The 23,256-nt window shown below is 44.0% G+C and overlaps 2 protein-coding genes across 4 annotated transcripts in view; one reads left to right on the top strand and one right to left on the bottom strand.

Annotated features, from left to right (window-relative positions):
• Nucleotides 1–23,256, top strand: part of LOC129736760 (endoplasmic reticulum-Golgi intermediate compartment protein 3-like) — an 82,406-nt gene that overhangs the window by 53,730 nt on the left and 5,420 nt on the right. The window lies entirely within an intron of this gene.
• TCTN3 (tectonic family member 3) lies at nt 61–22,674 on the bottom strand. Of its 3 annotated transcripts, none has more exons than XM_055719876.1 (15): nt 22,247–22,674; nt 21,271–21,392; nt 16,320–16,450; nt 15,899–16,007; nt 15,709–15,827; nt 14,808–14,843; nt 14,375–14,449; nt 14,148–14,273; nt 13,039–13,134; nt 12,673–12,770; nt 11,913–12,078; nt 11,031–11,168; nt 7,250–7,412; nt 2,098–2,202; nt 61–934 (listed from the first exon to the last, which is right to left on the bottom strand). In XM_055719876.1, the coding sequence occupies exons 1-15, from the start codon at nt 22,501–22,503 to the stop codon at nt 771–773; spliced, it is 1,905 nt and encodes a 634-aa protein (XP_055575851.1). In that variant the 5' UTR covers nt 22,504–22,674; the 3' UTR covers nt 61–770. The 3 variants fall into 3 exon arrangements, with proteins under 3 accessions (XP_055575851.1, XP_055575852.1, XP_055575853.1); XM_055719877.1 differs by lacking the exon at nt 61–934 and adding an exon at nt 1,004–1,440 and having other exon boundaries at nt 22,247–22,669; XM_055719878.1 differs by lacking the exons at nt 61–934; nt 2,098–2,202 and having other exon boundaries at nt 5,810–7,412; nt 22,247–22,636.

The raw sequence follows: 23,256 nt of genomic DNA, 5'->3' as shown, positions 1-23,256 counted from the left end.
GTTTTACAGACACTGAAAGAGAGGAAGAATTAGTCAGAGAAAATGAACAAAAAATAAAGCAGCACTTTCATTTGCCACATCACACCAGTAGTTTTTACAGAAGGATGCTGGTTAGTGGCAAGGAATCCTAGATTTCCTACCTGGTCAGCAGTTACTTACTTCAGTAAGTATGCATAGCAAGCATAGTAGGAAGTGAGCAATGGAAAACTGTGATTTCAGATCCACAAGGTGTTCTGAACAGAAGGTGTTCATTACCCTTAACTAGTTTTAAAGAAAGTGCCATCTTCAAGAAAAAGCATGGGACCATCCTGATAGTGTTAAGAATCTGTGTATGCAGACATGTTACAATCCACCTTCAGCCTAGACACAACTGCAACTAATACAGGCGTATCTCTGCGCAAAGACTTTTTTTCTCACGTCATTTTAAAGAATAAAAATTTTAAAAAAGTCAGAGTAGCAGCTTTAATCAAAATTACTGAGGCACATAAGAACACAGGTTAATTTAATCAAGCACTAGTCCTCACTAAGAAACCTCAAAATAGGGTTAGGCAGCACCTTTCAAGCATTTCCTTCCTCCTAACATCATTGCTCTACTTTGTCTGGATCAAATCTGGCTACTTTGTCCTACCACGTGTAGCACTTCAACACTGAGAAGCAAAACATCAGGTTCCACGCGCTGTTAAGGATAAAGACAACAGAAGCAGCATTCCCATTCTGCTCCAGTTTCCCTATAGCCATCAAATGAAGGCTGCACGAGTGCCAAAGATCATTCAGGAAAAAGCAATGGATTTTGAATAAAATTTTGCAATAGCTATGGTTAGCAGAGTGACAACAGTGCCACTAAGCAACAAGATGCAAATCATGTACCTGGACATGTGTTCACATCCAGGAGAAACTGTTGCCAGGCAAATGCAAGGACAGAATGAAAAGAAGTCTGAAAAATGTAGACTGAAGTCAGCACTCTTGTTTAATATTTTAGGAAAAAGACTAACTTTGACATTTAGTACCCTGGGTGTCAGCCTCTCTTCCAGAACCTCTCACAGAAACTTCTTGCTCTACCAATTCTTTTTAATTCATACCCTCTGTAACCAAATCCTCACAAGTGGAACCCCTTGAGTAACTGCCTTCTGGCAATGGTTAGGCCAGCCAGCCACAACTTCCTAAGAAAAAGCAGGGAATATTCACCAACTGTAGTTATGTTTCTAAGCCGCTATTCTATCATTTTTCCAAGAGCACCACTCAAAACAGCATTCATCAGCATCAGGGAACTGTGTGGGCTCAGCTCAGCATTCCCTCCAGTTTCTCATTTTTAAGCCATTTGTCTTTACCTACTTTTCCTTTTTATTCTCTGCCCTCACAATGTGTTTCCCTCTTCTTTTGGGGTTGGGGAGAAACAAGATGGCATTCCGTTTCTATAAAGGGTAAGTTGGCACCCAAACCCTAATGGGGAAAGCAAGAAATAAAATAAAACATAGTTGAACAGCAGTCTGTCAGATCTCAAGATAAAGTACATCGGCAGGACAAGAAAGCAATTAAAACTACCTGAATACTCTCCTGGTCTCCAGCTTTGCGTGGCTCTGGGGCTATCCACCTTCTCCATACCACTCCTGATTTTACAGACATGTAGCACACCCACCTCCTCCTTCCTCCCTCTGCTGTGATGCTTAAGCTGTCCCTAAACAATTCTAGCACCAGAGGCGTACCAGTTTTGCCATCCCTCCTGCTCAAAGTTGCCGTTCCCACCCCACTCTGAAAAACAGCTTGGCCATGGTAACATTCTGGTCAGAGACCAACTGACCCACCTGTCTACACAATCACGCGAGTACCCGCATCAGCAAGAGAGAAGCACAGCAACTCCTTAGACTACACTACCACTAATAAATCGGTACAGGATGCTCTTGATTTCCTTGTATCGAGACTATTTCATACATACAATCATCTCCATTACTCTTCCTCCGCCTCCCTGATTATCCTAAACAGAGTACAGCATATTATCCAAGGCAGAGTCCAGAACTGCATGGAGTACTCAAGTTTGGATGAAGCAAGGATTTATATAGTGGTATGATATGATCTTTTATTCTGAACTTCATTCCTTACCTGGTAATTTGCACCATTCTATTTGCTTTTTGACTTCTGCTACACCATGAACAGACTTTTCAGAATAGGTACCACCCACAGTGTCTATCAGATCTTCCAGGGATGCTGCAGAAAAACATAAAAATACCATTGCTTTCATATTCCTACTAACACAACATGCAAGAAGAGCAGCTTAAAAAATTACTGAAGCTAAGCCTGAGAGATGCTCACTCTGCTATTGAATACACATATAACAACCCTGGCGAAGAGTAGCTTAGAAAAGGAATGTAGTACAGCAAACAAACCAACAAATCAGTAAAGCAATTAACAAACAAAAATTATTCACTGACATAAATACAGAATATGAAACATACTTTCTAAAGTGAATAAATATAAATATAGATGATAGAGAACAGGAAAGAAGAAAACTTTATTTTAACCCTTTATAAATTGCTTCTCAGTGTCATCAACAGCAAATCTGAGAAGATAAAGAAGGTAAACACTTCCAAGTGTCCGTAGTTTTTTAGAATACAGAGTCAGCACAAGTATAAGCATTTATGGCAGGGGTTTAGCTATTTTCCATTTAAGAAAATAAAACTGTTCTTGACTTCATAGTACAGAGACACTTGCTGAAGGCTTTTGGAAAACTATGTATGCGTTGCCATTAGGTCTCCTTTATCTACAGTTTTATTACTTCTTTCAGAGAGCTATAAGGTTTCTTAAACGAAAATTCTAATCTGATCCTGTTACATCTCCTGTGGGGAAACACAGGCTTATCACCGAGAGCCAGGTCAAAACCTAGATAATAACTTTTACATGGCACGCAAGTGTCAGGAGGGTTTAAGCATTTTCTTTGGGCATGTAGCAATCTTGTAAGCAGGTACAAGAGACGAACAAGCAAAAAGAAGTCTCAAGAGGGGCAACAGCTCTGCTGTCAGAAAGCTCCAGAAGAACAAAGCCTGATGCAGCTCTTATCAATTAGTCTAGTGCTTGCAAGGTCGAAACTGCAGTTTCACTCTGCCAGAAACTCCACGCAGCAGCAATGCTCTGTAACCATCCAGAAATCCGAGCCAAATTCTACAAGGCTGTGGAAAGCTTGTGAGGGCCAGACGAACAGGCACCGCACCTCTACAGTTTTAGGGCTCAAAGGCTCGGGTTTGGCTCTTTCCTGCGGAGCCCTCGTTCCTCTGCTGCGAGCAACATAGCAGCCGCGCCCAGCCCCCACTCGCGGGCGGGCAGCCGGCAGCACCTGCCCCGCCGCCCCGCGGCGCCCCAGCTCCGCGCTGCGCGGCGGGGGCGGGTACGCTCCGCCACGGCGGCCGAGCCGGTCACCGCCCTCGGCCCTCGGCCCCGCCGCGACTGCACGGGCGCCGCCCGGCCCGCTCCTCCGCCCCCAGGCACAGCTCGCCACCACAGCGGGCACCCACCCGCCGGCACGGCGCCTCCGCCCGGGGCCGCGCCCGCCCACCGCTTCACGGCGCCTCCGGCCCCAGCGCCAGCGCCAGCCCCAGCCCGCCTCGGCCAGGGCCAGGGCCGGGGCTGGAAGGCGCTCGGGTGGGCCCGCGCTCCGTGGAGCGGGCCCGCAGAGCGGCGGCAGAAGCGCTGTGGTGCAGCCGGGTTTGATCACGATAGCGTGACGCCAGCTTCGGCAGCGGCGGGTTTTGCCCGGGTCCGGCTGCAAGGAGAGCCGGGGGTCGGGTTGTTTTGTAGCCGAGCTGCCCCGGCCCCGCTGCCTCCGCTCCGCTCCCTGCGCCCGGCCCCTCTCCACCCGCGGCTGCACGCCGTTACATCTTTCTGCTGCCCCGCGGGGCTCTTCGCTGTGCCGAGGCGGACATGGAGGGATTTCTCGCGCACTGACTGTCTCCTCCCGTCGCAGCCTGCGCGTGCTCCCGCCGGGGGTAACACCCGCCCCGGCACCCCCCTGCCCCGGCCGCCTCCCCGCCCCGGCAGCCCCCCGCCCACGCTCACTGCCGGCAGCGATGTCAGGCGGCCTCGGACGCCAGCGGGGGTGGATGTGAAGCAGCGCCAGAGGGAAAGGGGCTTTCTAGGAAAACCTGCAGGCCCGGGGTCCCTCTGACAATAGGCGTTAGTGACCCAGCGAGTGCTGTGCCACGGGGGTGTCATACGTGATCTTGTAAGGAAAACTGCAGCCGTGTCACAGATCACGTTTATGTATTCTTACCATTAGTTACTAAGCTAGATGGACACCCAGTGGCACACTGGGAAAGTCAGTTGAGCCAGATGAAGAGGGCAAGTATGGTGAGCACAGAAAGTAAGCCACCTCTCCTTTCCCTACAAACCCTACAGTGCTAAACAGTCGCTGCAACTTGGCAAACAAATTTAAAGGTGGCTCAAATACTCAGTCCCTGAAGAAAGCAGAAGCACACTAAGGAACTTACAGAAATTTTTAAGATGTCTTTTTTAACTTTTCCTTTGCGTTTTATGTATATTCTTGCATTATAGAAGAGGCAAATAATCTCAGAACATTTCAGAAAATCACATTCTCGCTATTTCTGTTGGCTGAGTTGGGGGGAAAGAACCTATAATAAAAGTAGTACTCCAACATGGTGCTCTTTCAGGTAGTGAGAACGAAAACACATACTATCGGCTTCTAGTGTAACAGTGATCTGACAACCCCATAGAGAGATTTTAAGAGCTGGGTGGGCAGCCTAACCCACATCGCTACCAACAGTGCACTTCATTAACTTCTTGTAACTCTGCTCCTACTTTGTAACCCAAAAATTGCATCCTTCACTCACAGTGTAAACATAGACTTACAACCTCAAAACTGGACACACTGGAAAGATAGTTCTAGATAGAATGCTGGCAGCAGAGGAATTACGCAGCACTGTCTCAGCCCCTTGACATGGAGTATAAATACCCCATTCTATATATCTTGACATACTAGTCTGCTTTGTGTGTGACATTGTCGTATTATTGCTTGACAGCCAATTGTAACAGAGGCCATTTCAGTGCAGTGGGGAAAACCTTAACATGACAAAGCAGATGCTGAAATAAACTGTCATAGGAAACTGCAGATTCCAAACCCACATCCATGTGGTATGGCACGGCTAGAAATGAATGTGTCTTAAGTCAGGCTAGACCAGGCTATGGACAAGGCTCTCTCCAGCTACATTCCCTGCAATGAGGAAATGTCAGAGGAGTCACATGCGTGCTAGAAAATATGACATGTTGGAGGTTAGGGATATGACAGAGAATTACAATAGTAAGGTGATGCATTCTTATAGCGCTTCCATATATTTGCAGCTCATAGAATAAAAGAATCTCTGTAGTCACCAAACTGGATTATCACAATAATGCAGAAAACAAGAGATGCCAGATCCTTTTCATTCAAGCCATATCCTCACACATTTGGCAACATGATGTCTGGCAAGTTTCTCCAGCTAACTCTGATTGAGTCAATTACTGACACCTCTGATTTCCTGGATTCCACAAATTAGGAGCATGGGAGGACACGTGACATATGCTACAAATGTGTTTTGCTAAAAGCTTTGCAAACATATTACAGGCACAGCTGAGAAGCCACATATATCTAAAATCAAAGCTTGTTGCTGTACTGGTACCAGCAGCCATAGGTAACACTGGAATGCACACGTGTTCAGACTGGCTTTTATGGGCTGCCCCAGAATCAGAAGCAATGGAAGCAGCAGACACTTGCATGGAATTGTTTCCAAGCTCGTAAACCACACAAACAATCTGAAACTTAAATATGTGAAGTTATCGCATAAACTGCATGTATTAGATGGGACACGGTTTTGTTTAATTCAGGTTATCTCCTCTGATATCTTGACTAATTACAAGTTCTTCAGTTTATTTTTACACTCTTCTGTTTAAGTTTGCAATGAAAAAGAGCAGCAAAGTTGCTATACACAGTATACATACAAAATCAACAAACACATTTTGTTAAAGGTGGGCCAGACTTCTCTGATTTTCTTGCCCATTAGATGGGACAGATTTTTCCATAATCTGAAGAATTTAGGGTAAATAACAAATCCCTTGCTAAAAAAATATACTGTTGTCCAAAAACTTCATGGAATGATTGAGCGGATTTCCTTAGCCTGTGTGATGCAGTGGGGCACAGTAGATAATCAGATCACCTTCAACTTCAAAACCAATAAACTTACGTTTTGGTCCCAGAGATTGAGCTAGGGGTAAGGTATTGCAGGAAGCTTCAGTCTCGTAATGTATCTACAAATTCTTCCTAATTAGTTTTTTTTCTTTAGGACTGTTCACAGCTCTCTGATGTGCCACCTAGCTTTCAGGGGCTATCATTATCAGTCCAGTTCCTATCTCGAGCTTCAAGAGAATGTTTCTGATCTAGGAAAACCCATATTCAGGCCTGTTTCTTCAAGAAGAAAAAAGATCAGGAAAGAAGTTGTCTTGACAAACAACTAAAATTCAATTATATTTCACAGGATGGGACATCTACAATGACTTTGCTTTGTGCAACACAATTGCTAATGTAAACCAATTAAAACACAAAAACTTCAATTGAATATCTGTATTTGAAAAAACATAGAAGAGTCAAAAACTGTCAGAGAGGCATGGTTGCCACATAACAGGTGACTGGCAGACATGTCTATTCATAAAATAATAATTCAGGCTGCCTGGGAGGGCTCCTGTATTTTAAATGTTGGCTCCTGTATTTTAAATGTTCAGTTAGTTCCATGTAGAAAAATCAGATGCTTCTCCAACAGGAAGATGACTGAATGCAGCCCCAAAATGTTTGGATTGAACTCTGCTTCTCTCTCCATACCCCCTTGGTTTAAAAAGCACTCTTGGTTTCTGGGAACATGCAATATTCATTTTCACATCCTCCTCTTCGTTCCTGTATAACCTAATGTCTCTTGACCCCTCCATCTCTCAAGTGTTTCACTACAGTGAGGTTTGCAGGTGGTGCATATGGAGAATAGGGGCATGAGAGGACACAGGACAGAAGCTAGTCATGTGGTTTCAGCCAAGAACAGAAGGCACATGGATATTATAGGAATAGTGTAAGAACCTGAGGAGAAAAGACTATGATCTGAAACATATTCTGAATGTATCAATTCATTTACCGAACTTTTAAGTATGGGCTCCATCTATTTGACTTTTCAAAAGCAGAGAATGCTAGTTATTATTAGAATCAACAAAAAATAGCCCACCAGATCACCTCTATAACTTCTTTCCAAATTCACTGCCACCTTGAATAGGAAAAAGATGTCAAATGGGAGTTTCCAGTGCACTTGGGGCTGACCTCGTGGAGGTTCTGGCCATTCAGTCATGTCAGTGAAGGTAATGACAGTTGTCAAAGGTACCGTGCTTGTGCTTAGGAACTGCAAAAAGAGGAAAGCATAAAAGGTTTAGGAAGCTTAATACAAAAGATACATCCCTCCTCGATTTGCTAATGGAGACCCACTGTACATAACTGGCAAGCAAGATGTCTCTAGGATGGCAGGAGTTAAGTGTTCCAGATACATTTTTTCAGGGGAGTAACTCCTCTTTCCCAAAATTGATACTTAGCAGGTAAATTGAGGACACAGTAGCTATTGTGCATCATATATTACAGATCTCCAGAATGGAAGCAGTGACTCAAGTTCTGCCGGAGTAAATCTTTTATGCAGAAGACAGACATATCAGATAGTTGATAATACAAACAGAAGAAAATGTAGCTTTATTTTTGTACAAAATTTATTAATTTATGTAAGATGAGATCACCTGGCCCTCTGAACAGGTGATTGTTGCCAGAAACAGACAGGACTGCCACAAGATTTGATCCCTTCAAAATATCAGTAAAATAAAGCAGGGAGCCAATACAGCAATGAATTTATTTCTCACATTTTAGGATACTGTTTTCAGAAAGGAGACAGATTGGTAGGTCAGTTGGTAAAGATGTAAGAGGGGCCTGAACTTCTAAGGCCCCAGTTCCTTTCTGTTTCAACAGAATGCTGAAGGACAACAAATACACTTGTTCCTTGAGCTATGTGGAGTTTCATGGCTAGCTTGGAGTGATTTAAGACCACACTGCTGCCAAAAGAGCAGCCTCACTCCCTGCCCCAGCTTCACAGCTCTGCATGCTAACTTCAAGAGAGGGAATCTACTGGCAGCATACTTTCTGTGCTTGCACTGGTTTAACCCAACCTGTGAAATCACCACCTCATTCACTTCCCTGGAAACAATTTGCAAGATTGCCTTTAGAGCAAAGTTGTGCGGGAAGCACTCAAAAAACTCCCAAGACAGAATCAATTACTCTCTCTTAAGAGAAAAATACTGAGAATCCTGATGGGGAATTTTCATGGTACCTCTTGAGGCAAATTAAAAACACTTGTGCTTAAATATAAAATAAAATTGTAATGAACAATGTATGGGACAGAGTCCTACCACAAAACGTGGTTCTACACAGAGTCTGCAAATATGTGTCACGAGCAAATTCCGTACCTACACTTGCATCAGCACCAATCCCTGAGTGTCAGCATGGGGCACTTCAGCAAAGCCCTGGGTCCAGCCACCCCAGTGCCCCCACCCAGCTCTGCTACAGAATGGCTACAAGACAAAGTTAAGGCTTGATCTTATCACCAAGGGAAACCTCACTCCCTTGCAAGGAGTCTGTCTCTGGCATTCCTGCTTTCACCTAGTTTAACCCCTTCTTGCAGCTGGGCCTTCTTGCCCTCCAGGCCAGATCATTCCTCAGTCACAAATTGCCACTGCTGAGCACTCACAATTAGAATTACTCCTTCACTCCTGATGGATGTAAGTTCTCCTATCAATGAGTAAACACACAGTAGGCACAATTGCCTTAGTCAACAAGAAGCCACAAAACAATTCTGGCTTTGTCTCTGAACCTTCAAAATCTGTCTTAAAATCAGGGGATATTAGTGGGGGAAAAAACCTCTCACACAACCCCTCATTAACAGCTGGGAGAAGGCAGACAGAAGCAACTTCCAGCATGCTCCTGTATAGCTCTACACCGTTTAAGACTGCCTTGTATTTTCAGGAAGGTCAAATACTACTGTGACCAGATATTGTGGATGGGTGTAGAAAATGGGATCTCTTTCCTGGGTTCTGTGTTTTCTCCTTAGTCACTAAGGCAACTCTCCAGTGACACAGTGTGGTCTAAAGGAAAAGGGTTTTTTTTCTCTAAAGAATAGTTAGTTCTCAACCCTGATGGAGTAGCAGTATTAAACACCACAGGCAGGCTGGCAGCAGTCTTGTGGCTTTTTTTTTTTTTTTTTATAATTGGTTGGAAACAGAAGTGCTGAGGTACTAACAGACTGACTCCTGTTCTTACCTCTGCTGTCAAGAGTGGTTCCAAAGAATGTTTATCAATATGGTGATAGGCACTTTACATATATATATATATATAAAAATATAAATAAAAATATTAGAATCTGTAGGCTAAAACTGGGAAGTGACATAATTTAAAAGTAAAGCAATATACAGCCTGCATCTGTGATCTCACTGGTATGCTTACAAAGAGCTGTAGTTCTTCACTGCTGAGTATGGTACGGACTGGTACCTCTACTAAAATGTGTTTACTAACAACCCTAACTTGTGGATTGCCACTGATTAAGCCAAAACTGATTTTAGTAGTGTGTTTTTTTCTTGCTGCCAAAACCTTGCATTCTTTTAATTTGCTTTGCAATACACCTTACAGCTCTAAAGTAATTAGCATCCATTGTTCAAGCTGATGAAATCTGAATCTCATAGTTTTTGATTGGCTAATCCTTACTGAGGGCTATGCACCCTGCACTTTTACTAGGAATGCAAGCCTCCCTACTCAGACAGAAGTTTTGTTAATGGAGCCACTTAACAGGTCAGATGTAGAAAATATCTTCATGGGGCGGTGGTGTCAGTTTGCTCCAGGGCAACACATTTTACAAGGTGAACATTTTCCTATCATGTTCTTTTATGTATGTTGCAAGAAGGGAGGACAAAGAGGTAGCATGAGACACATCCAAACAATGATGTAAAATCTCATTTAGACCAAGTCTGAAGTCCAAAGAGTAGCAACAGGTCAGACAGACACTTCCCATGTCATACCTCACTGCCATGAGAACGCCATGGGGCAGGTGTCAGCTGCTCCCCCTCCTGAAGCCCTTGCAGAGAATTATACATCTTCAAAATATACAAGCTGCCCAAAAGACTGATATCAGGAATCTAGCCTTGCACCAAAATGGGATCCACTGACATATGCTTGAAAAAGACCATTCTCCTTTGTGAACCTGATAGCTCCATCTTCCTACTGACTTCACAGAATCATAGATCAGTTCGGGTTGCAAGGAACCTTTAAAGGTCACCTAGGCCAACCCCAATGCAATGAGCAGGGACATTTTCAACTAGATCAGGTTGCTCAGAGCCCCATCCAACCTGACCTTGAATGTTTCCATCATGTAATCTTCTTTTAGGAGCCTGCTTTCTGGCTTAAAACCTTTTCCCCTAATTCGTCAGATTTGCTGCCATCAGCATTAGCCTCTTCCTCAGCTACCTGGTGGTGATTTAAGAACCCCTATAGGAATAGAAATATCTTCTTGCACAGATTATCAGCATGCTGTGGAGTCTGTGAAATATAAATCAACTCAAATTCCATATCAATCAAGGCTTTAAGACACAACTAGATAAACATGCAGTTATTGAATGTTTGTAACTAGTTTTCTACTGAGCATAATTGAAAGTTTACAGTTTGAGTCCTTAAGTGACAAAAGGTGGGCTGGTGTTGGAAGGAAGGTACCTTTTCCAGTTGTACAAGTGATTGAGCAACAGTACTGATGAAGCCATAAAAACACCTCTATGGAGCTGTTAAACACAAACCCTTGCCATTGCAGCCAGACCACTGCTAAAGTTCAGTAAATCTCCATTCAGTAATATAAAGACCATTTGATACTTTGATTCTTAAATAACCTGTGAATCCTATTTAATTACCTCTGTGTGTGAGGGAGGGGTTTAAAATTCCATACCTTCAGGGGCTGACACTGATAAGAGTACTGTGCACCCAGTATTTGAGCCTGTGGGTTGGACAGGAGGCCCACCTTAGTCCACAATATCTGTATCTCCAGGGTCACAGGAACCATGCAACAGGAAGTGCAATTTACAGCCTGAAAAGAAAATATACTTCAAACATCTTAATATAGTACTCTAAACGTGAAAAAGGACCATTATGTTCAAAGTCTATTATTTTTGATAGCATAGGTCACAAGAACCTGAATCAGTCACTTCAGCACTAACCCTGCAACTTCTGGTCAGGTCAGCCACCTATTTTAGAGTTGTATCCATCTCACTGTTATCTTATATCCAAACAGAATTTGTCTCAGCTCTACCACTTGGATTTTGTGTTCTAATATGCCATATCCTGACAGATTAATAATTATCAAAATAGAATTTCCCTCCTCCATAAGTACTTGGATTGCAAACTTTTACACTTATTGGGTAATATATAAACTTCCCTCGAAACTGGAAAATCAGAAATGTTGATAATAATAAAAAGCATCAAATTAATAGGAAGTAACCCGGTATTATTAGTTTTAGAAGGCTGTCAGAAAACTAGGTAATATAATGCTGGATTCAGTATTGAACTGTTTTTGCTCATTTAAATAGCAGGAACAGGATTCAAGAGACATTAAATCTGTCAGGTGATTGTTTTTTCAGGGTTTTTTAGTAATTATCCTAATCATATGAACGACTTCTTACAGGCATCCGTGAGAGTCAGTGGATCATAACACAGAGAACATAAGCCCAGATGAATAATCTGGTTCTTTTTTCCCATGCGCGTGCTTCCCCAAGGTAATACAAAGATATGAAAGGAAAAATATTCACAGCTGGTCTTTTTGCATTCATATTACCTGTACACTGCAGTTCTGAATCAGAATGGTTGTCCACTCTTCTGCCTGCGTTGAATGAGCACTGCCAGTTATACCAAGGTCCTCTGCTTTGTTCATGCCCTGAAAAGCCTTGTATAACTTCTGCTGGATATAACTACAGTTACTTTCTTCCAGTATTGGGGACAGGCTGGAAATAAGAAAATATCAGCTTTGACAAGGTGATTTCCAGAACAGAAAAAAACCCACTATCAACATCCTTCCTTTGTAATGAATATTTCTTCTACTCATTATGGAAGTATTGGTATTAAATGGATGCAGTTTCAATCCTCTCTGCAATGAGAGGGGAGAAGAACAACATGGCATGGTAACGCACGATAAGGAAAACTGACAGCTCTTTAGTGATCTTATCACATCAGTGGTCACATACCTGCTCTGTCACCAACAAAAGAATAATCCAAATGATCAAAACAATCACTTTTTAAGGTTCCATTATAATTTGCTCCTCAAATACAAACTCTCCTCTTGCCCAAGATATGTTGCCCGACTAAAATCTCAAAATGTCCCAGAAGACCTTCACAATGTTCAGATTGTTCTAGAGGTCCACCACCTGTCTGACATTCAAGTGCTCTTAGGAGTATATGAAAGATCTGTAGAGGCCCATTTGCAACCTCATGGAAGGACCTAGGCTCCACAACAGTGCGTGAGAGACTATGATAAAACTTGCTAAGTGGCCCCACACCTTCCAAATGTGTCAGGAAGGGTGACTGCAGTGTGTTGTTACCTGAGCTTGCAGCCTGTCCTCATATTTCTTCCAAATTGTACTGTGTGTCTGAGGAACTGTGAGCAACTTCCATCACCTTTGCTCCGTAAAACACTCATCTGATGGACTGCATGTCAAGAAGCCAAACAAAAGCATAAACAGACAATACAGGACACCCAGCTTGTGTTTAACAATCCTCTCACCCCACATTCCTCCTTATCCTTACCACAGGACTACAGGTCAGTTGTGACCAAAAGGCCTGCCGGTGGCTGCGATGTAATACTGAGGTATGCCCTCACAGGTAGACTCTCAAAAGTCCAGACAGTAAAGTACAAGAAGTCAATAAACCCAGTGATAAATAAAACTTGATAGGAGAAAAAAGGATACATGCTGCACGGCACCACTGTTTGCAACCAACACTGGTGCTCCGGTGATGTAGCCAGGGTTTCCACTTCTAGGCAACGCATGAGAAAGAGTCCTGGTCTACAGAGAGGCAAAGGGAAGAAAGAAAGGAAAACGGTAGCACGAATTAGATCCATTCATCTCAGAAGATCAAATTCACATTCTCAAAAATGTGAATGTAAACCGTTTTTTGAATGACTGAATATTATGCACTACTAAAACCTCCACTATTTGTTTCCAAATCCTCTTTCTTACCTACCAAGTTCATCTGCAGTCCAGCAGGTAAAAAACTGTCAGTACCTTGAAATGTGGATACTACCAGGACAGTTTTGAGACAATGAATTCTTACTGCTCAACATTTGTCTCTAAGGAAGTGAACATACCAGTCTGGGTCTGGGTAATTCTACGGATGACTTGCAGAACAAACCCTGCCTTGACCCCAATTCTGAGTGTCAGATTCCACTTTTGAATTGTTTTATGGGGAGAACCTCTGTGGATAACTGTAGCAAGGTTGCACTGCACACTTACCAACCCCTGAGGTCATCACTTATGCCACTTCACATTGCTTCTATGGGACAAGGTTTACATGAAATTCAACACACATAAGTATGTCCCAGATTGCCCCCCCCTCCGAAGTCCCACTGCACAGGCATAGTTAAATAAATACCTGGAATAAATTTAGCAACTTTGTTCACAAATGCTGAACACCTCAGATACAGCACCAGCTCCAGCCCTTCCCTTCACAAGACCATGGTGCTGACCCTGATCTCACCCTCTCTCTTCCCACCAAAAAAACCCCAAACCAATTCAAAACAAAGCAAAAAATAGTCAGATGATAACAATCAGCCCCTTCAAACTTGGGCAGCGCAAGACTGCACGCCTGAACTGAGCCTGAATTTTTCTTCTAACATGGTTTACCTGAGACCAGAGCAGTGTCCCCTCCTTCCTTCGACCACCACCTGTGTTCCAGGGTTCTGGCACTACCATACCACAGTGACACTGCTCTAATCTTTCCACATCTGATCTGTACAAAACTGGGTCACAAACTACAGACTACAAACTTTTAAAAGCCCAGTGAGGATGGAGGCACTGACCCAGAAATGCAAAGTGAAGTGCTGCTGCAGAGAGGATCCTAGGTTCCCAGAGATGTTGCTCACTTTGAACCGGACAGAAACACTCTGAATCCCATGTGTGCCACTGAATTCTATCTCATAGATCACCTGAAAGTCCAATTCAAAGAAAAATCAGATGCAGAGGCAAGTAATAGGGCAATGACTTGAAGCTCGTGTTGAGATGCCCAAAGGAAAGCAGGTTCAGATACCTCAGAAACAACATTTTTACATGTGTTGCCTGCCATGTGGGGAGCTCCAGGTGGTGCAATTGCAGTGACCTTTACCTGGAGACAGCAAGCATATTAACAATTAGCAATTGTTTCAAAGGAGCATGCCTTTCTTTCCCTTTTCCACTGCTTTTACATCCAAGTCAGATTTCCGTTCCTGCTGTAGCTGTGATCTGTGGACACATCACCCTGCTCCAGATGCCCAAATTTTTCTAAGAAAACAAGCTACCTCCCTGACTCTAGCCCTATATATGCCCATTCATTTAAAAGTACATCTAAAAAAAAAATCTCATCTCACAGAACACTCCCATTCTCCCATGTTCCCAACCCACAGGCATTACTATGAATGCCTAAGATTCCAGGTATGTTTTTATTTCAGAAGCAGAAATTATTTTCATTGGCAAGAGAGACTGACCTTCATGAACTGCTCAATGGTGTCATTAATTGGGACCTAGGGAAAACAAACAAGCCAACGCACAACATCAAAAAACCAACTGATTTGCTGGGTTTGCAAGTGCCTAAAGTAATGAAACCATCACTAAAACCAGCCTACATGTTACAATGAAAAAATTACTTTGTTTATTCCAGATGTGTAAAATGTCATCAATTTGTGATCTAGAAATTGCAGATGTAACCCACAGAAAACATTTCCCACATAAGGGTAAACTGAATCATTAGCCTTAATATTTACACTGCTTTTTTTTTTACTCTTGGAACACCAGAGAAATCCCAGAAGGTGATAGGAGATATTTTCATATTAACATTCAGTAAGACCAGCATGAATCCAGGACAATAAATTGGTTCTTTTGAAATTATTGTCAGGATGAATAATGCAGAAATTGATATGGAATTCAATCTATGAATGTAAATAAAGCTAATATTGATAACTGGCCTTCAGTATGATTTTAGATCTATCATGTAAAACAAATCTTCATTCTTTACTAAGAACATGTATTGCTTGGTTGATCAAGTTCATGGAACAAGATAGCAATACTTCGATAAACAGTCTTTAAAAAGAGAGAGTGTTCTAATTAAACCATTAGAACTATGAAGTGTTAATTAAGTATGTGTTAAATGCATTAAGAATCTGTTAATAACTGAAATTTATTGGAAAGTAGTTTGAATTGAGGGATTATCACCAAACATAACATTTTTATCAGGTTTTCCAGCAAGAAGGCCTTAACAATCGGGAGATCAGTGATGACATACCTGATGACCTTTAGTTTTCCCATTAGCTGAAGTTGCAGTGGAAGGCAACTTCAAATGGAACTCAAGCAAATAAAATGTTGAGCAAAAGGAAGCAATATGACATGCACCTTCAGCACAGTGAAGTCACGGTAGTAGGAGGCAGCATCTAGGGCAGGGTCAGTAATGCAGCTCTTACTCAAGTTGGCAAAAATCCGAGTACAGCTTGTGCTTTTACTGTCCAGGAAGCCTGAGTTAAGACATGACAACAGATAAAACAGAAGCAAACCACCCTAGAGAAATTCTTCTCCCTTTACTAACCAGCAGGATTTCCATCAAGACAAAGTCCACTGGCTCCCATTTTTACTGGCTGTCTAAGAGTGCTCAGTACAGATGATGAATCAATGTAGATTAGGATTGGATCTCCGGTCTGAAAAGACAATTTGGAGAAATCACAGACAAAGTGACTCTGGAATACTAAGGCCAAATACAAGGGCACAGAGGCAAATTTATACTTCTCCTTAGTGTACATCCAGTTTTGTCTAAAGTGTTGTCCAAACTTTGAAATACAAGAAAACTAATCACAAACTTTTTACACAGTAAGGAATGAAAAGAACTGAGAGATAATATGGATCACAGGTAGAAAAGTAAGAATCTTTCAATATGCTGTCATTAGACCTCATTACAGACAGCTTTAGTAAAAGAGTATCTGCAAACTGATTGCTATTTTCCTTCAACTCACCCGGTAAAAGGCCGAGAATGATGGCTGGACTTGTGATCGTGCTAAGAAAGAGTGTCTGCCATACTTCTCAAAGAACTTCAAAAAATCAGACTCTTTAATATCCTGTGGCTGTTGGAAATAGTTCAGATTTGCTAAAGTTGAAAAGAGGGGGGGGCAGAAATCCAACAATATCAAATTACTGGAAAAGATAGAAAAAGTAAATATTGTGCCAATATTTTTAAAGGAACAACTTCAGTAATTACGAACTAGATAGAGCCTTATATTAATTAATCCATAGTAACACTGCTAACAGACTAATATGAGCTATGAACAGAATGATACCGTGAGTACTAGTTTGTACTGTTTCATGGGAAACGGGTGTTAATACACAAATGTGATTTCCCAAACAGCATGAAAACTGCTTAAGAGAACTACCTTAATATATGCTCTAATTTCTGTAAAATGCCCAGATTAGACACAGGTGACATTTTAATGACAAAACACTACCAATATGTGAGTTCACTAAGAGCAACACTAAACGGATTAAAAATAATTAAGGCTGGCAAAACTCAAAAGTATGAATAGACAATAGTCATCCTTAAAAAAAAAGAAAAAAAAAGAAAAAAAAGACGACTTTCTATTGGTACCCCACAGTGATGCACTCCTGACCCAGTGGTATTCAGTATGGTTACCATGTTATAATTAAATCGTTCCTGCTAAAACACTAATAAAATGGTAAATTATTAGGGACATACTATGTAGACTCATCCTAATGGACGTGTTCAAACAATAAACTTTCTGATACAGCCAAACAAAATGTTTTACAAGGTTTGAGGACTACAGATCATACCAACTACAGGAGTGAGTGACAGTACCCTTGATTACAGTACCAAAAAGAATTTAGGTAGTCTAGTAAGTTGGGGGGTGTGTAGAGAAAAAAACCCACAACCTTAAGGTCTCAGTATAATTCTACTGTTCAAGGGCTGAGCAGATCCTCAGATGTAGAGCAGCAACCAGAAATAAAAGCTTTTTTATATCAGAATACAGCATTAGTCAAGCAGTCAGCTAAATCGTTTAAGGAGATAAAGGCCAAATGAGTATTAAGCTCCTACAAGGTTCACAAAAACAGGTGCACAAAGCAGCTTTCTTATTAGTTACTTGAGGGTATAATCATTAGACTGAAAAAGAAAACATTGATAGTTGTTCCACTCACAACCATTTCTTTTCTTTGGAATGCAATTCTTTATGCATTATTCTATTATCAAAGCTGAATACTTGGAAACGCAGATAACCAACATTACGTAATGCAAAATATGACTGAAAACTGGAAGAGAAGACCTTCTGCAGCAAAACTTAAGATATTCAAACTGCTGAAGTTTTCAGAGAAAAACTTTACTCTTGTTCAGTCTGTTTGCTTAAGAAAGCACACTAGCTACCTAAAGGCTATTTAATCTTGTAGAAAAAGGCAAAGAAGACTATCAGACAAATCAATTTGTCTGCAACCAGACAAACTCTTTAAAAAAACCAAACAAAACAGGAGTCAGGCTCATGAATAACGATTCTTGTAACTTTAAAATGCACTCATATTAGTTCCTCCACTGATTTAGAAGTGGAAATAGTAGCAATATTATCCTCAGTCCTGCAAAGTCTAAAGACAAAGTTGTTATCTTGAGGAGCTAGTATGTGAAACAGGAATGCTTTTAAAGTACTTTAAGTATCCTGAAAATACCCAGTATTTCCAACTGTCCCCAAGAACTGATCTTCTATAGGTGCATCAGTGATAAAAGGCAGGCCAGGGAAAACATGGGCCCTCTCCAGAAGGAAACAGGAGACCTGGCTACTCGGGACATGAAGGCTGAGGTACTGAATGCCTTTTTTATGTCAGTCTTAAACCGGCAAGTACTCAAGCCACAGAAGGCAAAGGCAGGGACTGGGAGAATGAGGAACCGCTCACTGTAGAAGATCAGGTTCAAGACCATCTAAGAAACCTCAAGGTGCACAAGCCCCTGGGACCTGATGAGATGCATCTGTGGGTCCTGAGGGAATGGCCAGATAAAGGGCTAAGCCACTATCCATCATTATCTGATAAGTCACAGCAGTCTGGTGAAGTTCCTGGACTGGAAAAGGGGAGCCATAACCCCCATTTTTAAAAAAGTAAATAAGGAAGACACAGAGAACTACAGGCCCGTCAGTCTCACCTCTGTGCCTGGCAAGATCACGGAGCAGATCCTCCTGAAAGTACACTAAGGTACATGGTAAATAAGGAGTTGATTGGTGACAGCCAATGCAAATTCACCAAGGGCAAATCTTACCTGACAAATTTGGTGGTCTCCTACGATGGGGTTACAGCACTGGTGGATAAGGGAAGAGCAACTGACATCATCTACTTGGACTTGTGCAAAGCACTTGATGTTGTCCTGCAGGACATAAATTGCAGAGACCCGGATTTGATGGATGGACTACTCTTTGGATAAGGAATTGGCTGGAAGGTGGCACTCAAAAAGTTGAGATCAACAGCTCCATGTCCAAGTGGAGACCAGTGATGGGTGGCATTCCTTCAGTGGTCAGAACTGGGACTGGCACCATTTCACATCTTTGTCAACAACACGGTGTAAGAGTCGTCTAAAGAGAACAATATTGTCTCAACATTGCTAACAGAGACCTGGAGATGGAATGTGGTCCTCATGGACACTGAGACCCAGTGACCCTGAAGGAGAACTGCATGGTACGAGGAGTACTATACTGCTCCCCGATACTGCTCCCTGATAGCTGGCGCTGGAAGGAACAACTACGATAAGGCTGCGTAACAACTGTTGTCATTACAACAAACCAGAACATGCGTGATAACCTTGTTCGAGAAGGCAGAGACTGACAGCAATCCACGGGCCAGAGGAGAAGCAATGTGTATTGCTCGGCATAAAAGAGGACTCTTTAGCAACTGATTTTAGGAGATCTTCTCCACCAAGGATCATGACGATCGGAAGGACCAGCAAGACGCTGCCTGGACCTGGGACCATAGGGACACCTTGGACCCGTGGTGGTAGCTATAATCCTCTTTCCTTTTTCTTTTTACTTATCTTTTCTTCACTTTCTGTCTTTCTACCTATTGCATGTCGCTTTATGGGCAAACAATAAAACTGTGCTGTTTGATTGAAGCATAACCCCTTGGTGTGGTCGCCTTGATTTTTGCACTTCAAGATCATAGTAAACGAACCATCATGAGTCCACTGAGTGGACCGTGACACACGGATGCTGGAATTGAGTGCACCCTCAGCAAGTTTACCAACACCACCAAGCTGTGTGGTGCGGTTGACACACTGGAAGGAAGGGATGCCATCCATGGGGACCTTGACAGGCTTGAGAGGTCCCATGCAAGCCTCATGAAGTTCAACAGAGGCCAAATGCAAGGTCCTGAATGTGGGTTGGGGCAATCCCAAGCACAAATACAGGCTGGGCAGAGAGTGGATTGAAAGCAGCCCTGAGGAAAAGGACTTGGGGTCTAGCAATGGTTTCAATGAGGTGAAGTCAGCTTGTGCATCACAATCTCTTTGTTACTGGGCATGCTAATTCATTAGGTTCAGAGCCTGTTCACATTAGCCTTTTTCCAGGAGACTCTCTGGAGCAGGCTTGATTATACTTCCGGCAGTGGTAGCTCATGTCGCCATCCATCTTTGAAATCAGCTGATGAGTACCTATGTGTTTCTGTATTTCCTTGGGGAAGACCAAAGGGGAGAAGGCTGTTTCTGTCTGAAAAGTTTACCATCCTTCAGGTGATCCCAAATAAAGTCTTCCTGAGATGTTCTTCTAACAACAAGCACAGAAAAGGCCATGCAAGCAGTGAATTCTGTTGTTCTCAGGTGTGCTATACCTAACATACAAGTGCAATCAAAGGCCTAGGGCTTGTTCAGTGGGCCTAATCATGTGGTAGATATGGGGACCAAATATTAAATGGCCAGAAAAATCTAGTGCTGCCAGTCCAGACACAGATGATTCTTCCTTTGGATGAGATCACAAATTCAAAATCCTTCTAATCCCATTTTTGTGATACTGTGGGTGGTGCAGGAGAAGGATATAATTTATCTACTTACAAGTTACAGGCTGAAATACCCAGGAGCCTGATGGAACTTTCAGCTGTGGTTAAGCCCTTATCAAAATTCATCTTTACTCTGGGACCTACTGAATATTGGAATGGGTGGAGTTCTAGCATTACTATCAATACCATGTACTACAAGGCTCTCATTGTTCCTTTTCCTTGCATGCAAAACATTCAGGCAACATCTGTGAAGAGCTGAAAGCAGGAACAGATAATAGGAAGCTAACCCTGCTTTGACCAGTTGTTAACCAGTTAACTCCTGAGCCCCACCCAACCTAAAACACTCCAAGATTTAGGTCAGAAGTAGATGGGACTGTGCATCAAGGCTCCCAGACAAAAGACTGAAAAGAAAAAACAGTGAGTGCTCAGATGTGAGACCCCAGTTAATTGCAATGAATGCCAGAGAGCTGGACATCAAACCAGTCAACCAAAGTACAGTATGGAAAGCAGAAAAGAGTGTTAATGGCATACTCTATGACTGTGTGTGATTACTAGAGAAAAATCATTGCTAGCAGAAAAAAAAAGCATGAAAAGTGTATGAAATAAAGAATCTGAGATATGATAAGAAATAACTTTCTGAAAAGGCTAATAGCGCTATATTTCAAACACCAACCCTTATTTGCTGCTCTGAGTGTAGCAAACTAAGTGAAGTACCTCAAATACAGAAGCAATTGATAAAGGCCGTTTGCTTTTAGCAAGACACCCTTAAAGTGACTGCAACGTCCTTTTTTGTGTGTCTGTCTTGGGCGACTGGATCCTAATCCACTATGGTCCATGGAACTATAACAGCCCAAACAACTATATGTAAGTTCAGAAAAAGATTCCCTAAGCAGAAGCAATCTAGGAATTAAATACATGGGGGGGGTAAAGGTCACTTACAGTTATCCAGCTGCACACAGAACAGCAGATCACGTCCACCAGGGACAGCAATGGTATCAGTAGGATAAGGGGTGTTACTTCTGAATATGAGTGATTTTTCCACGCACACTTGATTCACAGACCTGCCAAGACAAGCCCCCGCACCCAGGAAACTCTTAAAAAAAGGCTATTCTTGCAGAATTTCATACTTCATATTACTAAATGCCAGCAACACAGCAACAAGACACAGTGTTCCTTTCATCAGCTTGGAAGTTATCGTACAATTTGCATTAATAACCCATTACAGAAAGCTCCTCTCATCATTGTAGTAACTTTGTGGATACTCTCTATGTGTATATTTAGAAATCACTCTGAAACTCCCTGAAACAAGAAGTGGTAGAGCAATGCAGCATCCGCATATCTGAGCTCCTCTTGGTGCTCCTCACAACTGCCATCTGCAAAGACAGGGTTTGGCCACAGATTTTACTCTCCAGACAGCTGAAATCCCCACCGACAGCCTCTCAAGTCTACAACTGCCTTCCCAACTGCCTATTAAAGTTGGTTTTTTTTCCCTTAGAAAGACGCCCTCGGTTCCCAAGGCCAACAGCCTCCTCACAGACAACCCGCGCCCTGCTTCACCTAGGCCAGGGGTCCTAAAACTACGGCCTGCGGGCCGGATACGGCCCCCCAGGGTCCTCAATCCGCCCCCCGGTATTTACAGAACCCCCCGCCCCCCCCCGCCGGGGGCTGGGGGGGGGAAACCAAGCAGCCGCAGATGACTTCCTGCCACTTCATCCGCGCGCCGGCCCCCTGTTTAAAAAGTTTGAGGGCCCCTGACCTAGGCCATCGAGATGCTGCCCCGGGAAGCCCTGCCAGGCCCCCACCCGGAATGAGGCGGGCCCCAGGCCCCGAGCCGTGGCAGCACGGCGGCTCCAGCTGGGCGCCCGGCCCGCCCCAGCCCAGCCGCGGCAGTGCCGGCAACCCGCTCCCTGCCCACCTGCTGCCGCCGGAGCGGCGCGACGGGGCGGCGGCCACGGGGTCGCGCAAGCGCCGGGCGCCGGGCGGCAGAAGGCGGGCGGGGAAGCCGCCGGCGGCGGAACGGTGGCGGCGCGGCGGCGGAGCGGGACCGCTTCGCGGAGTAGCCCGGTGCGTGGCCCCTGCGGCGGGATCGGCGGCTGCAGGCGGGGTGCCGAGGCTCCAGGCGGCCAGCCGCGTCAGCAGCAGGGCCAGCAGCAAGCCCCGGGCCCCGCACATGGCGTCAGCTCGTCGCTAAGGGAGGCGGCCCGCCGCCCCTCCGGTCGAGCGGGGCGGCCAAGCGCATGCGCGGCCGGCGCCCACCTCCGGGCTGGGCCGTGCCCCGCTCGTGTCGCCGCTCTCGGCGGAACAGCTTGCGGGGGCTGCAGGCGCCTGCCGGGGAGGCTGGGCTGGGGGGCCTGTCGGAGGCTGTGGGCCTGTCGCCGGGCCTCGCTCCCCTAGCTGGGACGGGCGTGGCCCCGGGTACTAGTCGTTATCATCATAATCAGGAAGCCCCAGAGGCTCAGTTTATTTCTCCTTTTTGTCGTTACAGAAAGGTTGACGATGAAATAAACTCACCGTCAGGTTGTACCAGTCAGCACTAATGTTGCTGTCGATTCTGCTGGGCTGAGGGTTTGCCCCACAAAGCCCTGTGATTTGTCTCAGGTGCTCAAAACTGGAGAGCACGCCCTTTCCATCAGTACCGGCCAAGGGGCTTAGCCTCAGAGCTGCGGGACAGAGCAGGGTGGCTTGTCCTGAGCCTTCTCTTCTGGGGCCTTAGGAGTTGGTTTGTTGTCTTGTGGTGTGTCTTACGGGCTGCCCCGTGAGACTGCAGGGTCTCCTCAGAGACATTCAAAACCCACCTGGATGCGGCTCTGTGCAGCCTGCTCTGGGGGACCCTGCTCTAGCAGGGAGTGGGACTGGGTGGGCTCCAGAGGGACTTTCCAGCCCCCACTGTGCTACGATTCTATGATTCTGAGTCTCCTAAAGGAT

This window comes from Falco cherrug, chromosome 9, assembly GCF_023634085.1.
Source record: "Falco cherrug isolate bFalChe1 chromosome 9, bFalChe1.pri, whole genome shotgun sequence".
Taxonomy (NCBI): Eukaryota; Metazoa; Chordata; class Aves; order Falconiformes; family Falconidae; genus Falco; species Falco cherrug.
This window is presented reverse-complemented; position numbering and strand designations above follow the sequence as displayed.

What these genes read in the sequence shown, in the direction of transcription:
- TCTN3 (XM_055719876.1), bottom strand. Translation starts at nt 22,503, where the DNA reads ATGTGCGGGGCCCGGGGCTTGCTGCTGGCCCTGCTGCTGACGCGGCTG. An exon ending in ACTTCACTTTGCATTTCTGG is followed by an intron (nt 13,135 to 14,147) that starts GTCAGTGCCTCC and finishes GCCTCTCTGTAG; the next exon opens with ACCAGGACTCTTTCTCATGC. An exon ending in TTTGGAAAGAAGTTATAGAG is followed by an intron (nt 2,203 to 7,249) that starts GTGATCTGGTGG and finishes GTTTTTCTGCAG; the next exon opens with CATCCCTGGAAGATCTGATA.